Source organism: Dermacentor albipictus, chromosome 5 (assembly GCF_038994185.2).
Source record: "Dermacentor albipictus isolate Rhodes 1998 colony chromosome 5, USDA_Dalb.pri_finalv2, whole genome shotgun sequence".
Classification (NCBI taxonomy): Eukaryota; Metazoa; Arthropoda; class Arachnida; order Ixodida; family Ixodidae; genus Dermacentor; species Dermacentor albipictus.
Window position 1 is genome coordinate 42,159,323 of NC_091825.1, and position 23,092 is coordinate 42,182,414.

Consider the following 23,092-nt stretch of genomic DNA (forward strand, 5'->3'; position numbering starts at 1 on the left):
ACGCAGCAGCATATACGATGACCCGATGGGTTATCGCCGATTCACGTGATTTGTTCGATCATGGATTTGAATTCTGCAGGATCGGCAATTGAAGCGATATGGCTGTAAAGGCAATTTCAGTTCCATGCGGTACGAATAAAAAGTGAGTCACGAAATGTTGCGGTAAAACCCCTCTCCATGTAAAACCCCTCTCCAGGGGCATATGAGGAATAAATAAATAAATAAATAAATAAATAAATAAATAAATAAATAAATAAATAAATAAATAAATAAATAAATGTGTTCTTGGACGGACGACGGCGTCTGGGTGGGCGTTGCGAGAGATGCGACGCGCGCGAACGCTACTCTCCTTATTGTTAGTCGGTAAAGAGTGAAATAACTTGCAGTAAAGGTTCAGTCGATATATTATGTGGCGATGAGCCACAGCGCGTAGATCATGTCGATATTCCAGTTCTGTGATGCTGCAAGAATAATCACGCAATATGAATCTGTTACTTTGGTTCCGGACTGGCTCAAGTGTCGTAGTTAGGTTTAAAATTAAAAAGTCATACATAGAAACTTAATCATCAAGTTTTGGTTGCGGGAAGCTTTCTTAGTGTTTAGCAGAAGAAAGCACAAGAAAATGATAGCGACGAATTCAGCCTTAGACACGGTTTGCAGAATTCCCAAATCAAGAATGGGGCTGACAGCTGTAGTAGCACACTGTGGTATAAAGGTAAAGACGAGGATGAAGTGCCTAAGAAAGACTTGCCGGCGTTTCGATAGGAGGGCCTATGTTTGTCAAAGCGGACCTCATCATCCTCGGCAGGTTATATATAGCCAAAACAAATTTCTTTTCTTCCGGCGAGTGGAAGTATACGGAATAATATCTCATTCACATGTTTAAATGTCTAGATGTGATGGGAACTAACTTGGCATTTGGCATCTTAGAATCGCAAAAACCGTACCTTCAAACTAAAATTTTCACACAATCCAAGGCACACAACACACTATGCCACCATCATTACCCTTCATTCCTAAACTCACCTACACTTCCATTTCCAATTTTTTCCACCTCTCCCGTATGACTTAATATACTTTCCCAAGTTTTAACGCATATATGAACTGTACGGCCCCTTTCCCCACACACATCTGCCCCCTCCCGCTTTTACTCATATCAGCCTTTGCTTTGTTATTCCAGTTTTGGCTTCCCCATAGTATTTTGTTTTTTATTTGCTTTTTGTAACACCGTCATCAGCGCATTCCAATATCCCAGACGCCAGGATACCTTTTTCGACGCCTCAAACACAAAGGGTCCCGCTACTTCTGTATAGCGCCGTGACAACGCCTACCTGAACTACTTAGGCTAACGTCCCTTGAAATACCAAGCCGCTGCATTCCAGCTACCCCATTAATTGCGCCCCAGACTCCTCTCCATCTTGACTCCTTCAAAATTACCCCACGCATTGCTGCTACGCTAATCAAGTCATTTAAATTCATGTCTTTTTTGTTACTCGCGCACTGACCGGCTGACCGGCTCTTCTAAAGCCACAAAAGCATGCCGCCAACGGCACCCCTGAAGGCTCCCCAACCTCTCGCTCCCCCAACACTCAAATGCCTTTCTTTTTCTTGTCTTGTTTTTTCATTGCTCTACTTTTTTTCTCCCCGCCTTCCCACTCTCCCACCATCGTCCCGTCGTCTTAGGAACCACGCTTGGAGACGTCAGGCGACAGCGCTCATTTTTTTTAGTCTCTCCTTTCCCATCGAGCCACCAGCGACTGCGACTGCACGTGACGTCACTCTATTATTAAAACTTCTTTCTGGGCGAGTTGGTGCATACTTGACATAAAACTGTTTACAGCGCAAACACATGCAACCACAAAGTAAGGGACAGGACACAAGCGCTGTGTCCTGTCCCTTACTTTGTGGTTGCATGTGTTTGCGCTGTAAACAGTTTTATGTCACTCTATTAACCCGTTAAAACTAACCTGCCTATGATGACGAAGCCACCTTTGACGAAGATAGGTCCTCCTATCAAAACGTCGGCCAGCTTTTCTGACGCACCTTATTCTTGTCTACACCCATTGCACCACGGTTTAAAGAATTAGCAACGTGATTAACATGATTGGTCCAAGTTAGTTGCTGCCGAGAGATATGTGTACTACGGCATTTGAAAGAATTAATGAGGGATATAGGACACCTGGTAATATTGTACTGGGGGTTGAAATGTTACGACGACGATGAAATGCAATGAGTAACGCTTCATGAACATTGAGGGACATAAATCAAATTTGACACCGCTCTTCTATATGATGACGATCGTTCCTTAGGATAGAAACATCGGATGAGTCTTTTATAGGGCAGTAAAGCATACAATCATCAGCGAAAAGGCGTATTTTCAAAGACCCATGAAGGGGGTGCATCGTTTGGTGCATGCAGAAGAGGTCTGAGGACCATGTCCTGGGGAACTCCAGACGAGACGGCGGAAAAATGAATATTTGTTCACATAGACGAACTGATGACGGCCAGTTTAATATGCTTGAATCCTGTTAAGAACTTATTGGGTAGATTTATTCATCAGAGTTTGAGAGGTAAACGAGCATGGGATACATTAGCGAGAGTTTTTTTAATGTCGAGACAAACTGCATCGGCAGGTATAATACTATGAAAGGATGAGTGAATGTCGTGCAAGAATAAAGCAATTGTGCCTCGCAGGATCGGCCTTTACAGAAGCCGTGTTCGTTAGGATAAAAAATGTGGTTGAACGTTAGAAAATTTCCTACACTAGAAATGGGAGATGTTTCTTAATTTATAGCAAACGCTCGTGATTGAAATAAAGCGATAGGTAATGGGACAAGACTTAGTACCTTCTTAAAAAACTGCGATTACTTTGCCAATGCTCCAGTCGACCGGCACAGTACGAGTATCAAGTGTTGTTGAATACGTGCTTTTTAAAATAATGTTACAAGGTATTGCTGCAAAGTAAGTTACCTTCATGGAAAAGGAGCCTTGAATTGCCTACATTTGCACAGAAATCGTTGTTGGAGAGGAATTAGTTTGGTGTAGAAGAATTTCAAGTTGACCCAGAGACTGCATAAATAATATTAACGATGGTAGGAGGTAATCTTTCTTATAAGTAGCCTATATAATGCAATTTAGTAGGGTTGTGAAGTCTTCTAGTGCATCAATTCTTCAAGCATCATCAAGGCTGTTTGTGTTGGGGCATGTGGCATTCTTTTCTCTTTGCTTCTGAACTGCCGCTTTCGCCTTCAACATCTGTACCACAATCACGAAACTCATAGCTTGTGCGCCTTGTGTGGAGCAAACAGCTGGTTTAAATATGCACTAGGACACGTGCCATAACGTTTTATCGAGACACAATATAAAGGATTGCTGGAAAGGAAAACGTGGCTGGATAGGTCGTATTGCAGCCTAGTTGATGGATATATTGTTGCGTGGTAGTCACGGTGAGGAAAGCAGCAAAACTTTGAATGGCGAAACTAGCCTTTTATTGGGCGAACCTGTGCCCTCAAAAAGGGGCTACGCTCAAAGAACAACAATAGCGGCCAACACAGTCGGCGATCGTTGAAAATCTTATCAGTCGGTCAAGCGCGTCGGCATTTATACATCAGTGATCGAAGGTTCCAGGTTGATCGCTGGTGGCGGCGTGCCTTCTAGAATGTTCTACACCATTCGCGCCGCGCATACATGAAATCTGTTTACACAAGGTTCGGTGACAAAACAGAGCGGATAGAACCATCCATAACATTCGAGAAACTTCCTATACATGCGGGCGCGCCCAGCGCTGTGCGACAATTGTTAGGCGATGAAAAGCGGTCACTCGAAAAAAGATAAAGAAGTACACATGTCAATGCGCCCCTCTCAAGAAGCGCCGTCAACATGCTACAAACATTGCAGGACAACAAAAAAGAAAAAGGGTACTGAAAAAACTGAAGTAAAAAACAACAATTAACAAGCAAAGTCCAAAGTAACACAATTCCCCCCCCCAAAAAAAAGAAAGAAGAAAGTCCAAAGCTCAGCTATGCAAAGTGCCAAAGTTCCATCGCGCTGGTATAATTGCTTAAACCGCACAACATGGACTAGTTCAGATCGTGAGCGGCGCCGCTGTGATAGCGACATAGTCCAACGCGCCAATGCCCGGATATTCTTGTACGGTCCGAAATAGTGGTTTAATAGCTACTCACTCAATCCTCGTCGGCGTGTCGGTGTGCAATCCCAAACAGGGTCGCCGAGCAGGTATTCCACGCATCGTCGTCGAAAATTGTAGGGTCGGCTGTGCGTCCTCCGATTGTTCTTGATGCGCAGGCGGGGGAGATGTCGGGCTTCTTCGGCGCGCTAGAGACATTTTCTTTGTGGGTGACGTGCGGTAGCATGGTGTCGGGAGTCGTCATCCGGTTCCTTCTGTAAACCAATTTGAACAGCATGATGTGTGTTATTTCTCGCACTGACGTGTTTTAAACGAATGTTACGTGCGGCAGGACATCTCACGTCTTGTGTTTGACGTCGACGTACATTGCTAGCAGGTCAGCGAGTCTTGTTCAGCCGCCCCGTAAGAGCATTTGTCTCCGGGTGGTCGGCAGTTGTACTCCTGTGGCTTGTCTGGCTGTATTGCAGAATGGTTTGGGTGAGCTGTGCTGTAAAGGCCGTTCCTCTCTCAGTGGTGAGGACTTCTGGGGCACCATGTCGCAGTAGGATGTTCTCGACGAAAATTTAGCCAGTTTTGCTACGCTACCTTTCGGCAGAGCTTTAGTTTCAGCGAAGCTGGTGAGGCATTCTGTCGTCACAAAAATCTACTTATTTGTGGCTGTTCAGGTCGAAAAGAGTCCAACAACTCCATCCCGATCTGCTGAAATGGTCGGCGAGGGTTCCGGGTGACGGGGTCAGTCAAGCTGTGACATACACATTTTTTCCCATCACACCTTACCACATCTATGCGCACTCTTATGTACATTCATGTGGTTGAATAAACTCAAACACAAAACTCAAAAAATCTTAAAGGAATTTCGATTGGCTGTAGTAATCCCGCTGGTCTTGCCGGTGGTGTCTTGCATCGCTTACAGTCTGGGCATACACTGACGTAACGGGCGACGTAGGCGGTGAGGCGTGGCCAGTAATACCTTTCCTGTATCCTCGGTAGCGTCCACAAAAATCTGAGGTGCCCAGATCATCATGTAGGGCGTGCGGTACTTCTAGACGCATTGTTGAGGGAACAACGAGAAGGTACTTGGTGCAGACTGGTGAGAAGGCCTTATTCACGAGTAGCCTGTTTTGAAGCGAAAACAAAGACAGTCCTCACTTAAATGCCCTAGGGACAACGTCGGTGTTCCATTTCAAGTACTAGACGAGGCGTTTAAACTCCGGGTATGCTCGTTGCTGTTCAGCGAAATCTTCCGCGTTTATTCCAATGAAGGCATTGCCTTCCTCGTCGTCTTGCAGTGGAGGGTTGATGGGTGCGCGTGATAGGCAGTCGGCATCAGATTGTTTTTGTCGTGGCTTGTAGATTACAGTGATGTCATATTCTTGCAGTCTGAGGCTGCACCGCTCCAGGCATTCGAAGGGACCTTCAAATTCGCTAGCCAACACAGCGCGTGATGGTAGCTGACAACTTTGAACGGTCTGCCATATAGGTAAGGGCGAAATTTTGCTGTGGCCCATGTTATGGTAAGGTATTCCTTTTCGCTTGTAGAAGAATTGCCTTCCGCTTTTGACAGCAACCGGCTAGCATAAGGTATACATTCGACTAAATCTTTCCTGTATACTAGGACGCCGCCGAGGCTTAGGCTGCTGGCGTCAGTACGTATTTCCGTTCGGAGTGCGCAAGTACCGGTGGCGACTACATGCGTCGTTTCAGTTGTTGAAGTGCATCAGCCTGCATCGTTTCCCACTTGAACTCGACTTCAGATTTAGTTAGATGTGTCAACGGCTCAGCGATGCATGAAGAGTCCTTGAAATCTGCGCACTGCCTTTGTGTCAATGGCCTGCTGGAACATTGCGATGACAGCTGTCTTCTGCGGGTCGCGGCGCACCCCAGACTTGTTGATGACGTGGCTCAGGAACAAAAGCTAATCGTAAGCAAAGTGACACTTTTTTGGCTTCAGAGTGAGCCCTGATGACTTGATGACCTCTAGCACTGTCGCAAGCCACCTAAGGTGATCGTCGTCGATATTCCTGGCGAATACGACGACGTGACCCAAGTAGAGAAGCCAGTTTCGCCACTTAAACCGTGCTAACACCGTGTCCATCACGCGTTGGAACGTTGCAGGCGCCGAGCACAGTCCAAATGGCATAACCTTGAACTCGTAGAGGTCGTCTCGCGTGAAGAAGGCAGTTTTTTCTTGACCCCTCTCGTCGACTTCTGTTTCCCAGTAGTCAGTCTTGAGATCAATCAACGAGAATAATTTTGCGTTGCAGAGTCGATCCATTGCGTCGTCCATCCGTGGAAGGGGCTATACGTCCTTCTTCGTGATCTTGTTCAATCTACGATAATCGACGCAGAAACGTAGGGTTCCGTCCTTTTTCTTTACCAAGATGACAAAAGATACCCATGCGCTTTTCGACGGCTGGATAATGTCGTCGCGCAGCATTTCGTCGTGTTGTTCCCTTATAGCTTCAGGTTCTCTTGCTGAAACCCGGTAAGGGCTCTTGCTGAGTGGTCGAGTGCACTCTTCTGTTATTATGCGATGCTTTGCAAATGGTGTTTGTCGAATCCTCGATGATGCCGAAAAGCAGTTTTTGCATCGTCTGAGAAGACTTCTGAGCTGTTACTGCTTATTGAAGACTAGACTTGGATTTATGTCGAATTCTGGTTCTGAAGCACCTCCATCGCACCTCTAACCGCACCTCCACGGTTACTGCTCATAGTGTTCCGGATATAGGCTGACGGACCGGCCCCTCGATGGGCCAGTGTACGGTCGGTGCTGTGGCTACAGGTAGCCGCCTGGTGACGGCGGGACGGGCGTCGAGCGCTCCAATGAGTGGTGGTGATGTAGTCGGTGATGCCAGCTTGTGGTGGCGGCGGCGGACGACGGAATTGTGGCGTTACAGGGCCCCGGCAAAGGCGCAGAGGTTATCGCTTCAGGCAAGAGAGGCGCCGATTGGGGCTGCTCTTCGGAAACGCCCAGTGACTGTCGAAGCTCGTCCTTGATCATGACAGTGACCAAGGACACCTGAGGTTGCGGCGAAGTAAACAACTTCCAAAGTTCTTCGCGTACAATAATTCTGATGGTCTCTTGGAGGTCACCGGAGCCCTGTGCCTGGTTTGCGCATTGCGGTGTGAGAATTTGGTGGTTATATTGCTTAGTCCGCAGCTCCAAGAGTTTATCAATCGCCGTTTCTTCTGTCAAGAACTCAGCTAGGGCCTTCGGTGGGTTGTGGATCAGTCCAGCGAAAAGTTCCTGCTTTGCGTCTCGCCTCATGAAGCGGACTTTCTTCTAGTCGGCCATTTCCGAGTCGGCGTGTTGGAAAAGATGGGTCATCTCTTCCTTGAAAATGGCAATGGTCTCATTGCGTAGTTGCTCTCGGGTTTCCAGCAGAAATTCGGTCCTTCATTTTCGGATAACGCTTGTGAAGGTCTTCACGAAGTGCTTGCGGAACAGGTCCCAGGTTTTATGGGTGGATCCCGGTGCTCGAACAAGGTCCTCGCGGCAACTTCCACGGAGAAGTATATATGGCGTAGCTTATCTTCAGAGGTCCAGTTGTTGAAGGTTGATATTCTTTGGGAGGTTTCAAGGCAGGTTTACGAAGCTCCATGGTAGGTATGGGGCTGCCTCGATTGTTGAAGCACGATGAGGAACGCTGGGGCAGCCATCGTTGTTGTTGAGCTGGCCACTGTCTTCGTGGTCGTATCAGGCAGAAGCCTGTGCCATGGGGCCAGTCCTTGAAGTCTACGGCTAGCTCGCTGGTCTTGGGCGACGCTGGTGTTGTCTTCGGGTTTCGGGCTTGGATCGCGGCTTTGCGGGGGCGTTCGGTGCATGAACGAAATAGCACCTCCTTCAGATGTGAGGTGGTAGTGACGGTGAAAAAAGCAGCAAAACTGTGAATGCAGAAACTAGTGTTTTATTGAGTGAACCTGTGCCCTCAAAAACAGGCTACACGCAAAGAACAGCGATAGTGGCGAACCCCCCCCCCCCCCCACCCCACCAGCGACCCGCGAAAATTTCATCAGCGGGTCAAGCACATCGGCTTTTGTACATCAATCATCGAAGTTTCCAGAGTAATCGCTGGTGCCCGGGTGTCTTCTAGAAAGTTCTACACTGTTGGCTTCGTGCATACATGAAATCAGATTAGAGAAGGTTCGATGACAACAGATCGAATAGAACCATTGATAACATTAGAGAAAGTTGGGATACATGCAGGCGTGTCCTGCTTTGTGCGATAACATTTGGTAAACCGTGAAAAGCGGGCACTTCAAAAAGATAGAGAAGTGCACGTGTCAGTATTTAAGATAAGATTTAATACTGTGGAAGTTGATAAATACGTGCGACATATAATACGGGGTGTGCTTCTGGCTACCGATTCGTTCGTAGTTCTTTGGATAAGCATCTAAAGACGCTACCATCTTTCTTGCTCGCATTGCTTGCCCGCGTTCGCACGTTCTACGTGATATTGTCACGTAGGGGTAACGTTGAAGAACACAGAAGCAATACTGTGAACGGCAAAACTAACTTTTATTGCGCGAACCTGTGTCCACAAAACAGGCTACAATTATAGCACAACGATAGCGGCGAACACAGTCAGCGATCGTCGAAAATCTGATGAGCGGGTCAAGCGCGTCGTCTTTTATACATCGGTCGTCGAATGTTCCAGATTAATCACTGGGACCTGCGTGTCTTCTACAAAGTTCTACATTATACGCGTCGCGCACACATGCAATCAGTTTTCACAAGGTATCGGATGGAACCATCGATAACATTCCAGAAACTTCCGATACATGCAGGCGCGTCCTGCGCCGTGCGATAACATTTGTTAGGCGGTGAAAAGTGTCGCCCGATAAAGACAAGTACACGTGTCAATATACTTGGCTAGGGTTCACGAGGATATAGTGCAAGTTATGTAGAAGGCGCTTTCCCATACTCCATTATTGAGACAGAAAAGGATGCGCATGTTCGGGCTGGGTGCTTCAGGAACCTCACCTGCCGAGCTTCTCAATGAGGATGGCAAAATTATTGCTTTCTTTAAAGAACGACCCGCCGTGGTTGCTCAGTGGCTATGGTGTTGGGCTGCTGAGCACGAGGTCGCGGGATCGAAACCCGGCCACGGCGGCCGCATTTCGATGGGGGCGAAACGCGAAAACACCCGTGTGCTTAGATTTAGGTGCACGTTAAAGAACCCCAGGTGGTCAAAATTTCCGGAGTCCTCCACTACGGCGTGCCTCATAATCAGAAAGTGGTTTTGGCACGTAAAACCCCAAATATTATTATTATTATTTAAAGAACGCACCAGTTAATATGAGCCTTGCTGCATTTCGAGGAAATGTTAGGGTCAGCTGACATCAGCTAGTATATACTTAATTTCCTTTTATTATGCTCAACCCGCCGTGGTTGCTCAGTGGCTATGGTGTTGGGCTGCTGAGCACGAGGTCGCGGGATCGAATCCCGGCCACGGCGGCCGCATTTCGATGGGGGCGAAATGCGAAAACACCCGTGTGCTTAGATTTAGGTGCACGTTAAAGAACCCCAGGTGGTCAAAATTTCCGGAGTCCTCCACTACGGCGTGCCTCATAATCAGAAAGTGGTTTTGGCACGTAAAACCCCAAATATTATTATTATTATTATGCTCTGCTGCACTCTTGACTATAGCTAAACTAAATATACGACAAGAGTATAAAAAACAGATATCACGGTCTTGTAAACTTTAGCTATTGAGACATCTAATGAAGACAAAATTGGTGCAATACGTTGCTATGTATCATTAAGTTGAGGCTAGGATTTTAACAAAAGGTTCGTAAACATTATAACAATTTGAGGCAAACGCCAAACTTGACATTTGTCTGCTTGAAGTACAAGAGAATCATTCGACAGACCTGCAGTATGTTTGTGCATAGCTGGGCAGCACTTGAGAGAGACACAACGAGACGTTGTTCCAGCACCAGAGCTCAACGTAAACCACTTTTTTATTTCTTCGTTTCCCAGCCAACTATGTTCCCGCGTCGCTCATGGCATCGACTGACTTTGTCTTCTTTCCTAGAGGGATCACTTCGATGATGCTGGCGCTACATAGCACCTCCTCTAGAGAGCAGCATGATCTGTGAATGATATCAGCATGCCTACGAAACTAGGCGGACTGAAGTAGCGTGAGCACCTACTGCAAAGGAGACGTCCGGGACTGAATTCAAAGATGCGACTGTGGGATTCGCTTCCCAGTAGGCTAACTTCAGCGGGTCAAGTGCGATGTTGTCAGTTTTCCATGAATATCCACGACATCTGAAAACTTGCGCCTCTCCAGTACGGGAAAAGGTTCGAGTTAGAGTGGGTGGAGAGCAGACCGTGCGGTTCCTTAGCGCACGAAGACTTGGGTTGCGTTGGCAAGGTCACATGAAGCGTAAGGTGTGTGTGCTGCAACTGGACGCGTCGGACGGGTTTTAAATCTCAGAAGAGGTCGCGAAGAAGGTGCACATACTCGTGGCTAGGCAGAGTAGCAGAAGGTAGTTGTGGTGAAAAGAGGTATCGTAGACGAGCTCCGCGCTTGAGCACCCGATGTCCGACTTCAAGGCGCACAGGATACGCAGAAGAAGCAGTCGTGGACCTTGAACCATGGCGATGGCATCCCACGAGCAATTAGCGCGGACTAGGGATACCAATGAAAGCGTTCCACGAAGCCATTGGTTTGGGTCTGGTTGGAGGCCGTGTGCAGACAATTCGCGCCAAGCAAGCACAAGAGCTTTTGGAAGAGCGGAGTCGTATGACTATGCTCTGTCAGTAACAATTTTAGTAGGACATTAGAAGCGGACAACCCATGTTGCGACAAAAGCTGCCCCGACCAGTGTGGCATAGCTGTCTTGAAGTAACGTTGCTCCTGGCCAACGGGTAAACCTGTCGTTATTGGTGAGCAGGTAGCCAAATCCCTGACACTGTGATAGTGGTCCAGCAATGTCAATATGAACAACATTGAAACGAAGATCGCGCTGGAGAAACTGGTGTGCTAGGGGAGCAGGATACTTATGAACTCTTGCACGTTGGTGAGGTGCATATGTACGAACCGAGTAGCATACATCGACGTTCATCCGGGGCCATACGTAGCACAATGAGATAAAGCGTTGTGTGGCATAAACACCGGGGTGAACCAGCTGGTGCAGTGTGTCGAAAAGCTTCTTGCGTAACGTGCTGGGCAGAAATGGTCTCGGTTTGCCTGTAGAAGTGTTGCAGACAAGTGTGATACCATCAAGCAGGACATCGGCCAACCGCAGTGCTGTTTTAGATGAACGCAGTTAAAGGAGCTCAGGATCAATAACTTGGTGTGCAGTGAGTGTCTGCACATCGAGCGACGCAATGCGTACAGACGGCGCCACGGCGTTCACAAGCCTCAGGGTGACAGCAGGTACATTTTGGTCGGCGCTTACGTGTCAGATGTCAGTGGTGAATTCCGATATAAACAATAAAAGTGGGATTTCCCGTGGCGTATGTGTCGACGAGAAAGAGAGTGAGAGAAAATTTATGGAATAAGATAACGTTGAGGTCCCGTGGTTGGGGCCCCTAGTGCAGGGTTCCCCTGGCGTGACCGGCTTACTGGGCTTGGTCCAGGAGAGCCAGTTGGCTATTCTGATCCTCGTCCGCAAGCCGCGCCTCCCACTGCTTGGTTAAGTCCTGTGTTTTTAGGTGTGTCGAGTTTGTATGAGTTTTGGCACATCCTCGTGATGTGCGGTAACGTTGGGGTGTCACCGCACCATGGGAATTCGTTATTGTATTGTGCGTGTTGAATACGAGTAAGTGTGTGTAGGTTTGTGTACGTGTATGTTTGAAGTTGGCGCCAAGCCCCTGCCTGTTGGCAGTTTAACTTTGGGTGCGGGCGTCCATATTGCCTCTGCTCCTGTCTTTTGTGTTCGAGGATGTCGTGCGATGTAGAAGGGGGCTCGTCACTAGATTGGCGCGGAGCTCGGATGCCTATTGCGCTTTATAGCTGGTCCGCCAGTGTTTTACCCTCTATGCCCCAGTGGGCGGGGCATCAGGTGAGGTCGTGGCTCTCTGCAAAACGCATCCGCCAAGGGCTTAGGATCTGTTAAGTTCGTAAAAGATCAGCCTCGATGCTATGGCTAAAGAAACTCTCCACCGAAAGTGACGTAGCGAGCTTAGATTGGAGTGAGGGTCTTGCAGAAAAAGGCTAGGGATTGCCTTGAATTGTCGATATGCTGCTGCAGAACCACTCACAAGATGTCAGTGATGCTGTGGGGTTAGGATGTGCAAGAAGTGCGGCGTTTGCCAGTCGCCCATGATCTTGATTTATGCGTCTTCAGCGGTCGCGTCCAAATGCAGCAAGGACGTCTTCTTTTTGTTCGCAAGCTGGCGGTCCAGAGGCGGTGCTATGGCAGCACAGTTCCTGTTAAATTGGCGGTACACATTCATAATACTGAGGAATGGTCGCAGCTTGGTGATGGTTGTGGATTTGGGGAAGCTCTACACTGCCCTACAAACTCCAAGTTTTCAACACCAAACTCCCCTTTTCACACGTTGACGATGACGCCGTGTTCAGACATTCGTTGCAGCGAAAGTCGTGGATGTTGTAATTGCTCTTCGACGGATTTTCTGGCTACCAACAAGTCGTTTACGTGAGCGAAGATGAAGTGTAGCGCATAGGTTGCCCTGGGCTGACCTGGGCTGCCCTGGGCGGCGTTCCTGAGACCAAACGGCATTCGCAGAATTTAGAAGAGTCCGAATTGCGTTGTAATGGATATATTAAGTATGTCTTGCCCACCCACAGGAACTGGTGGCAGGCGCGGATGAGGCCAGTCTTTGAATAAATGTTGGTGCCGTTGAGAGCGACAGTGAATTCATATATGTTGGGCAAAGGGTACCGATCCGGTATTGTCTTAGTATCGAGGCATCTGTAATCTTCATATGGCCTCTAGTGATCAGGTTTCTTAGAACCATGCGGAGTGGAGCGGCCCTGTTACTGGCGGACAGCAGAACATGCCTAATTCCAACCTGTGCTCGAACTCTTCGCGTGCAACTTGGAGCTTGTCTGGAGCAAGTCAATGTGACCATAACACTGCAGGAGATCCGGCAGTGGTTATGTGGTGTCGCATTTCATTGGAGAGGGATTTTCTTCCAGTTGTATGGTACGGTGATATGGGGAAGTTCTCGTAACAAAGCCACGAAGCGTCCATTGGAAACCGTAGGGTGAAAGAGCGCTAAATCCGTTCCAGGCACGGAAATTGCTTGCACATAAAGATAAGTTGGAACGTCTAGGAGACCATGTCGTTTGAAATCTACAATCAGACGAAGGTCGGTGAGGAAATCAGCATCGTTACTTGAAGAAGTTAGGCAGGCAACCACGAACTATCATCGAAGCACTCTTCATAGGCCCGGGCTAGCAAGCGCTGTCGAAATACCAGAATTCAAGTTTAATTCACGGCTTACAAGTACGGAATGGGAGCAGCTGTGTCAGCCGCTCATGTAGCAGGTAGAATGCTGACCTGTGTACCCATGTCGATCAGTAGTGCTGGCTTAGTAACATTATCGATGACGTAGAAGAGGTGACTTGCGGTGGGGCTGTGACCGCTAGCCGCCGTTAGCTGCCAGCCGGACGGAATCCCGACCAAGTGCAAGCAAGAAGGCAGCGACGTCATCGGGTAGCAAAACGAGAGTGATACCAGCAGATGGCTGGCTGATCTGCTGCACTTTAGCGCTGGTACTCGCTTAATAGACCGCGTTGACAAGATGGAAATGGGAGATGACAAAGACAACGAGGAGAAACGTTCCTAGGAGTGGTCGCAAACGGGACCTCGTGCAATCTATCGCACGGCTCAGTGACGGGCAAAGTTGTCGATGCTGTCTCTGACCGACCTGTAGGTGAAGACCGTGTGGCGCTGCCACCGGCATCACAGCTGCAATCAGCGGAAGTGTATTGGCAACTTCCATCACCTTGACGGCCAATGCAGCGAGCTCTGACAGATTCTGGGTTGAAGCAGTGGTCAGCACCATGGGTGGGCTAGCGCTGAAGAAATAGCTAACGTAGGACGGCGTTGTCCGTAGTGGAAGCGCGTGGGCCGAGAAGGTCAAGCATTCGGCCCAGTAGCGGGCTTGGGCGTTAATTGACCAGGAGTTCGAATGAGAGTAGCTGTTGTATTCATGAGCGCTAAGGCGTAGCTGGACGATCCAGCATAGCGGCCTTGATTGCATCATTAAGCGACGGTGGGATGTCGTGCGTGAACGAAAGGAGGTTAGCGATCTAGTCGGTGACGGCCACTGGAAGTGCGTCGACTACATGGAGATACTTTTGGGTCTTTGACGTAACCTGCGAGAGTTCGAAATAGATGTCTGCGTGGGTGAACCGCGCCGTGGGGTTGTGCTCCTCAACTTCTGGCAGGCGGATGATGTTCGAGACAACCGCAGCGATGGAAGCGGGCTCAGCTGCTGCCGGGTTGGTCGAGGCTTGCTGGCGTTTGTTGTCGGTGTTGGACATGGCTCCATTTCCTTTTAGTGTTTGGGTTATTACCAGGCACAAGTTGCACGTTGATCCAGATGTCCGCGGTCACGAATTGTAAAACATATGAGGAAAGAGAAGAGGAGGAAAAAACCGTATTTTCACAGTGCATTTGGGACTAACCAGTAGACAGCGTTTACATGCAGTTCGTAAGTTAGGTCGGGCTGACTCTATCGACTAAGCGCAGTTGCCTTGAATGGACGTTGAAGGGAGCAATCAATGATAGCTCGTTTTATGGAATAACTAGAGTAATTCTCTTTCGATAAGGGGTTTTGCGAGATAAGAAGCACACTAAAGCGACAAATATTTGTGTCGCGACGCCAGATGACTATTCCTACGTCAGAACTCATGCTGTTACCGATTTGGACAACATCGTCTCGCAGAGACATATTGTAACGCCGCATCGAAGGAACGTGAAAAAGAAGAAGCAGTGCGAGCTTTTTGAGCGATCGGCTGTTTCGGACCCTTCCATGTTTTCTCTACCCTTTCGAATGTTTCTATTCGCCTCAATTGTGGAAGAGAACCGCGCAGTATGTCGCTAGCAGTGATGTCTGCTAAACGCCACAAACAGCCGACTACATCTCCTGCAGGAACGCTGCATCCGATTAGACCGCCGAATTCACCTTTTGAGAAGTTGGGTATAGATTTACTCGGTACATTCCCCAAGTCGTCCACTGGTTGCCGCTGGATAATCGTGTGCGTGAATTATTTAACACGTTTTACTTAAACAACGGCACTTGTGTCACCTGCAGCTTTCGACGTTTCGGGGTTTAATCTGCATTCGATTATACTCCACCACTGGGCTCCTCGTGTGGTGATAAGTGATCGCGGCCGGCAGGTGACCGCTGATGTCGTGGGAGAGTTGCTACGCCTTTGGTGAACTGAGTACCGTCATTCCACGCCTTACCATCCGCAAACCAACGGTCTAACCGAGCGCACCATTCGTACCCTCGTCGACATGCTTTCAGTGTATGTCTCATCGGATCCTAAAAACTGGGATGACGTTTGACCGTTCATCAGGTATGCCTTCAAGACTGCCAAGCATGAAGTCACATGATACGCACTTTCCTTTCTCCTCGACGCTCGCCATCCTCAATGTTTTTTCGGCACCCCACTGGCTTTTTCACGTAACGACGATGCTTCTATCACGCAGATATTGTGTCGTGCCGAAGAAGCCCGTCGACTTGCCCGGCTCAGAACCCTGTCATCGCATGTTCATGCTAAGGCTCGCTACGACACACAACATCTACCCTTCCGATTCGCCACCGGTGCCTTCGTGTGGGTGTGGACACCGGTTTGGAAAAGGGTACTTTTTCAAAAGCTTCTAACGAAGTATTCGGGGCCGTTCGTCATTCCCAAATGCTTGAGGGAAGTGACGTATGTCATCGGTAAAGCTTCTAACGAAGTATTCGGGGCTGTTCGTCATTCCCAAATGCTTGAGGGAAGTGACTTATGTCATCGGTAAAGTGACGGCTGATAACCGCCGTTCACGCAAGACGCAAGTAGTGCACGTCGCACGATTGAAACCGTACCATCAACGCGCCCTCTCACTTGCTCAGTGATCTTCCTCGGCCCCGGAGGAAAATGTAACGCCGCATCGAAGGAGCCTAAAATAAAAAGAAGCGGTGCGAGGTTTCTGAGCGATCGGCTGTTTCGCACCATCCCATGTCTTTTCTACCCTTTTCAATGTAAATAAATCCATTCTACATCCGTAACGATATTGTTTTTCAACGAATAAAAATGAATTCCCCCAAGACAGGCAGTGATAACGGCTGTCAAAATTTTGGAAGATTACCTTCACGAGAAGTATAGCACATGCAAATGCACTTGTGACGCTGCACCGAAGTCATGAGCGCCGCGGGTTTGGACATGAAACAGGAGAAAGTTGCTTGGATTTCATTTTTACGCTAACATAGTTTGTTAACACTGCCAAATAAATTTGTTTAAATGCCCATAGAATTTTGTACAATAATAGAAACAACTTTAGCCCTAGTGGGTACGCGAGCTGCAAACAGGGTGGTTCCTGAATGATCGTAAGTACATAACGTTGTCTAGACGTCTTCCTTGTTGCTTTGCGCCTCTCCATGATTTTGCAAACTGATCATTTTCAAGGATATACTGCGTTATAAATAATAAATGAACATTTGTAACTAGGTCTCACTGCAGAATTCCAACACTGGACTTCTAGCACAGAAACCTGATATTGAAAATCATTATGCCCAGGTTGCGTGGACAAGCAAAACCATTGAATTAGCCGCGATTATGCGTGTTCGCAGAGCCCTGTTACTTTCTGCATTGGAAACAACTATACACTGCTTTGAAATTTCCGCAGATGAAGGCAGATAAAGTCAACAATCTAGGCTACAAAAACGTCCACATGTGTCCACAAGAACGTGTCCAGACAAATCCATGTACTAAAGATCATTCTCATGGTGAATCAGCGATCGCAGCTCCACAGTTCCCTCTAATAATAATCCTAGGAAACTGCCAGACCATGTCCTAAGAATACTATCGCAATAAAAACCCATTAGGTGTTGTTTATTTTTGTCCCTTCCCATAAGTCCGAGCTCCTAGGTTTTAATAGGGAAGATTTATTAGTATCAAACGTTCTCGACCCGTTTACCTCGCATTCACAAAACCGCAAGGATTCTTTCCGCATCATCTGCGAGCTTGATTGTGCACACGTAGACATATACGAAAGTACTTCTTCTTTCAGCCTAAGAGATAGACAATTCAGACCCCACGGTATAGTTACAGATGGGGCGACCAGAAGAAGTTATGTTTGGCGATGAATGACATGGAAAGTCGATGTGCTTTTCCGGCAGGTCCAGCACGTGGAAGACGTGTTTCCCGACGCGAACGGCGAGACGCTCGTCACTTGCATGGGCATCACATCTGGATTGGGACGCATCTTGTTTGGCAGGCTAGCCGACCTTCCCAGTGTTAGTCCCGTAGTTTTACAGCAGGTAAGTGCACTGTGCAGCTTTCACTGGTGATGCAGTGAGGGTTAAAGATATACAAGAACAACGCGAGCTGTGTCTCATAGGCCCTCAATCTTTCCTTCCACTTTTCTCCGTGATTATAAATCCCTGTTACTGTTTTGATATTTTCTGTTACACTTTTCGCATTTTTCTTGTGTATTGATTGGGTATTTTGTTTGCTTTTAGTGGTTGTCCCAGAGCCTTAGGTCAGCTTGCCCTTTTTGTATATGTAATGTTTGCTAAGTGAAAAGGAGGAAAAAGTGCGCTTGCATAAGCCTACCACAATGCTGATTAGAGTGGCAAGAAACGAAACACATCTTTGCGACCGTATAGTCCTGTATATTTCCTTTGTTCATCAGCTTTCGAAATCGCGTAATATTACAAACGTGTAGTTGCCGCGCAAGACACGTTCATAGTGTTTGAAGTATTCCAATTCTTCATTAGTACAGTTACTCTGTCCTTCTGATGACTGCCTTCTTAGCATGCTATTTGACTTCGAGAATGCAGCCGATTCGTGTGCAAAGCACAATCACCTTCACCAAAGCCTTTAATGATTCCCAGCATGTGTTTTTCTTGCACAATCTATGCGCTGTCATTTGTGGAATTCTACCCTGGTTTGTGGATAGTTTCAGCTTGCTGCCTTTATTACAACACGTGGCAATCTTAAATAATAACTGCCCGTGTGGAAAGTCCATCAATATGTCGATATATTCATGGAAATTGGTCGACTTGGTAACACTCTGGGAATGGCTAACGCTGTTTCAAATGTCAGCCGTAAGTTCAAAAGAGAAACCGCAGGCTGAAGCGGCCGCTGTGTGAAATTAAAATTATTGAACGTGATAGAAAAGTCAACCAGGGTGAGCGATGTCTGAGCATGGCGACGGCAGCTATTCCATTGCGACGCCCAACGCGATATGCGGACGGCGCTGAAAACGTCGGGCTAGGTGTTCTTGTGTTTGATTTTCTTCTGTCAGGCTAACACCACTTCTGTTTTGCCAGGTACCGCGATGTACGACTCTCGGTTTACGCTCGCTGAAGGCCCCCTGTGCGCTCCGCACATGTGCTAATTTCCGTTAACGAAGTACATGCCTGTAGTCTCCCAAACATCCGCCAAATATAATACGAAATTTATGTGCTTCCCTGTCACAGTTTCAGGCTGCAGTGCTCTGTGGAGGGCTTCCTTTAGAGATTAAGCAGTGCGCTGGCGCGCTCATTCCATTAGGATTTGGCGCACAGGTGTTTCGAATATAGAGCAGGCGTAATATGCTTGGTAAATGCGCATGCCCTGAACACCGTTTTTTGAACGTGTGCCTAAATCCTAAATAAACTGTAAATTAATGGTTATTAGATAGGTGGTCAGTGTCATACAATTTTGCTTGTCCGCTGGTGCGACTAATGTTCTCGGCATGAAGCCATTTATTTCGGCTGAGCCGTTTTTAAGAACTATCCGTTAATCGATAAAACACGTCGTAGTTGCTGTCGATAAAGTTTATGGCCTTCGTGCTATATATTCCTAAAGTGTTTTCGCTGTAACTGTGGCCTCAAAGCAGCACTTGAGGCTCACAGAAAATGTTCGATGGCCGCGTGACAGTTCCTCGAAGGTATGCGTTCGCACTATTGTGTCGCCGCTTGTCTTCTGTCGAATTAGGCAGCATTTGTTATTATTTGGCATGGATAGGTAAACAAACTCAGGTGACGGATAATTAAAAAAAGATCCCTGGCAAGTTACGCAGGGCCAGGCACACCACCTGCATTGACGAAGAGGCAAGCAGTTCATAACAAAGGGACTACCCTTTGACAAAAAGCGATTTCTTCCCCTTACTTTCTTTTAAGATCAGGCCTTAAAGGGGGTGGAGGGTAAAAGCAATATGCACGCCTGATGGCGCCCATGCCTGCTGTTATGTATGTAATTCGAAAAGTAGCTTCCGCGTGTCGTAGTTTGAGAAAACATCAGTACCTTGAAGTACGACGCTACTACAGTTAATAGATTACTGTTCAAGAAAACAAGAATCAATTTGCACTCACATCACATATATTCTTTCCAATGGGTTGATACACAGAAGTAGAAAAAATAAAATGTCTTTGTGATGCAGCTTCAAGACAAGAAACTGCGCATGAAATTGAGAATAGGTGAAATACAGCATCAATCAATCAGAAAATATTATTTTTTGCGTTCAGCATAGTGCGTATTTACCATCCCGAGAACAGAAAGGTATCGTGATACAACCTAACAAAAAACTAGAAAGTGAACAGGAATATGCTTTATACACACCGTCTTCTGTAGGCTACAAGCAAGGCCAAGTACACGCCCAGTGATCTATCATTTGCGTGTCCTCAGCAAACGAAGGAACAAATGCCGAGAGAGCAGTAGCCTAGGAAATACTGGCAAAGGGCCATGAACCCCTGCGAGAGTCAGTATCCTCATACGCATACGTTGAGCACTCCCAGTCACATGCGCTGCACATTACATTAGGCAAGGTATATGGACCCACACAGAAAAGTGTTCTGAAAAAGGCCCGTCTTTCTCGTATACTAGTAGGGACACCTTTACACACATTCACATTTTCTTTATAAAAGAAACACAACACTCCTTCATAATGATTAACTTCCGCAGCCTTTTTTCATATTAACTAGTGGCCCATGAAAGACTAAACTATTAACATCTCTATTAAACATGTTAGTTGCTTGAAAATGCATTGTCTGCAGCCCATAGTTGGTTCTTTTCCCGGTTCAGAATTTCATGTCCATTAGAACTGTTAAAAACCCACTGCAGAGCATGTACATGTGTATATGCTGTGCGAGCCTAAAGTAAGATATTTGGTCTGCTTCCACAACCTTGTACAGAGTAAATGCGATCCGTCCTTAATTTCCTAACGTCACCGTAATATTTTGCAGGTATACGTAATGTAGTGTTTATTGAAATACTATAAGTTTATCATATTCTTATGTCTTGTTGTCCACCATACTAACATGGCATAGCTTAACTTGGAGTAGAATGATGAGTACTACATGATAATTTTTATCCGTGTTGGTACAAATTGTTGTATCCTCTGCAGACTGTTGACGTCATTGGAAATGTTCCCCGCAGTTTGTGAAGATGAGCCGTGCTGGTCCTATCCGCAGAATATCAAACACTCAGAAGTTTTAATTCCGTTCTCCCAGAAAGTATCATCGAACTTTATACTGATCTAGCAAGGAGATTGCATGTTTACAAGTTTAAGGATTACAAATTTTGTTTTCGCAAGAAATGTGCTCAACTACCACAAGATATGTGTTCACAGCTTTCTCTAACTATTCTTTGCTATATCAGGATCAGAAAACGTTTGCCGCACTTACCTATATTACTAATTCTTGTGATTCCGGTATTGTTATAGCATTAATATAAACGAGAAAGAACAATTGCCCTAAGCTGAAGAATCGAGGAACACCATGCCGCGTCATCAATTTAGTAGACAACATGCTATTCATGGTCACATATTGAGTGCAGTTCAGATACACTTTAACTATTTGGAACCGAAACTAACCTAAAACGAAACAAATTCAGCTTCGTGAGGAGAGTGTCATGCTGCGTTGCGTCGAAAGTGTTGCTTAGTTCCAAAAACTAGCCCGACGTTTGCAGTTCCTTTTAGATATTTTCCAATATGTTGTTTTTCACAGTGACTCGGGTGAACTGGGCGTACATGCCCTTTACAACGCCTTAATGAGCATATGTTATAACTTGATGCTTGCTGAGAAACTTGCTTGGCCTATCGTGTAGGATGCGCTCAAACAACAAATCACGGAGATGGGCGTAATAAGAGAAAAAGGGGAGAATTACTCCTACTGCACGAATTGTTTCTGTGTTTCATGACAAAGATTGAAAAATCCAGCTCTCATAAACTACTTTCTGTGCCACCTCAAACGCAAATTGTTTCCAGGAGTGCCCAAAATTGCGTTGGATGCAACTCCTTGTGCGCCAATTTTCCAGGTGTCGTTCATGGCCATGGGTCTGCTCACGCTTTCAATAGCTGCAGCGCACACCTACGTGTCCCTGGTGCTGGTCTGCCTGTTGCTGGGGCTCTGCGACGGCTGCTTCATCTCGCTCATTGGACCAGCGGCGCAGAGGCTGACCGGGGCCCGTGGTGCCTCGCAGGCCATCGGTTTCCTGCTGGGACTCTGCTCCGTTCCGCTGACCGCCGGACCCCCCGCGGCCGGTGCGTTATGTTCAGCAATATGTATTATACTGTCTAGCACAATGTATACACTTGGGCAAAATAACGTAACAAAGGCAGAGCAAGCTTGATTTCAGATCCAAGTGTTCATTGAAAAAGCGGGTCTTTTTCGAGGCAACAGCGTCTCTTATTGGTATGATCTAGCGGGTGCTCCTTCTTTTTTTAACTTAGAAGAATGTTTGCAGAGTTGCCTATGACCGATTGCCCAGTTTCGACTCACGAAGAGGATTGTTTGAACAGGCGGACATTTTCGCATGCGAAAACGAAAGGCATAATCGGCAGTCTAGGAAACATTAATTTTTAATCTTATCCCTTGGCCACATATAAGGCATTTTGTGAATTGTAGGCAATGAGATTCTGATGTTGACATCAGTTTCGAAATGTCCGACGTCAAGGTAGAATCAAAATGGATCGCCGTTCCATTTACGTTTTCGACAATGCAAAAACGAAATAAATAAAGAAATTAAATTTGGGGTTTATACATGCTGAAACTGGCACAGGGGGTTATGAGAGATGCCCTGCAGTAGAGCTCGGCATTAATTTTTACCACCTATAGTTAGTCCTGTAACCTCCAATCAATGCACGGTACACGAGTGTTCTTGAATTCCTCCGCCATCGAAAGGCGGCCCTCTCAGCTGGGGCTGAACTCATGATTTGTTGCCCAGCAGCGCAACAATATCACCGCTCAGCTACCACGACCATTTGTTGCAGTACAGGACCCGTTTAACATGTCATCTCCCACACCGGGAATCAGTGCCTCGAAATTTGTGTCTTCAGAATGTCTTCGAAGTGGATTCGCCCTGCGAATTCTCCAAGAAATCTTCAGTTCTAGTACGTGCTGTGAAGTGACTAGTTCATCCCTAATGAGTGAAATTTGTTTTAGTGTGCACTTATGTATTTGTATTCATGATACAAGTAACGCCTGTCTCTTCGAGCAATCCATTTAAAAATTTTGAAGTGTGCTAACTACTGCAGACAATTTTTAACTTATTTGCCAGTCCACCTGATATGCGACGCCTTTCCACAAAGCAAAGGAAATGGATGTTGGCTTGTAAAAGGTGTAAGCGAAGATGCAGATGAGATGAGATCGTTCAAGTGGCTGAGGCGTTCTATAGAGATTTATACCTACTTAGGACAAATACTGACTGCGGAACCGGATCATGAGCCTGAATAATCAGAAGAATAAGAATACGCTGGGGCGCGCTTGGCAGGCATTCTCAGATCATGAACAGCAGGTTGCCCTTATCCCTCAAGAGAAAAGTG

General features: G+C 46.9%; 1 protein-coding gene across 5 annotated transcripts in view; it reads left to right on the plus strand.

Moving 5' to 3' along the window:
* The window catches only part of kar (monocarboxylate transporter 10-like protein kar), a 104,129-nt gene that overhangs the window by 67,373 nt on the left and 13,664 nt on the right, over positions 1-23,092 (plus strand). For all 5 annotated transcript variants that reach the window (XM_065429985.2, XM_065429984.2, XM_070538358.1 and 2 more), the window contains 2 exons: positions 17,463-17,603; positions 21,586-21,811. In XM_065429985.2, the coding sequence (XP_065286057.1) occupies positions 17,463-17,603; positions 21,586-21,811 (367 nt within the window). The remainder of the gene's footprint in view (positions 1-17,462; positions 17,604-21,585; positions 21,812-23,092) is intronic.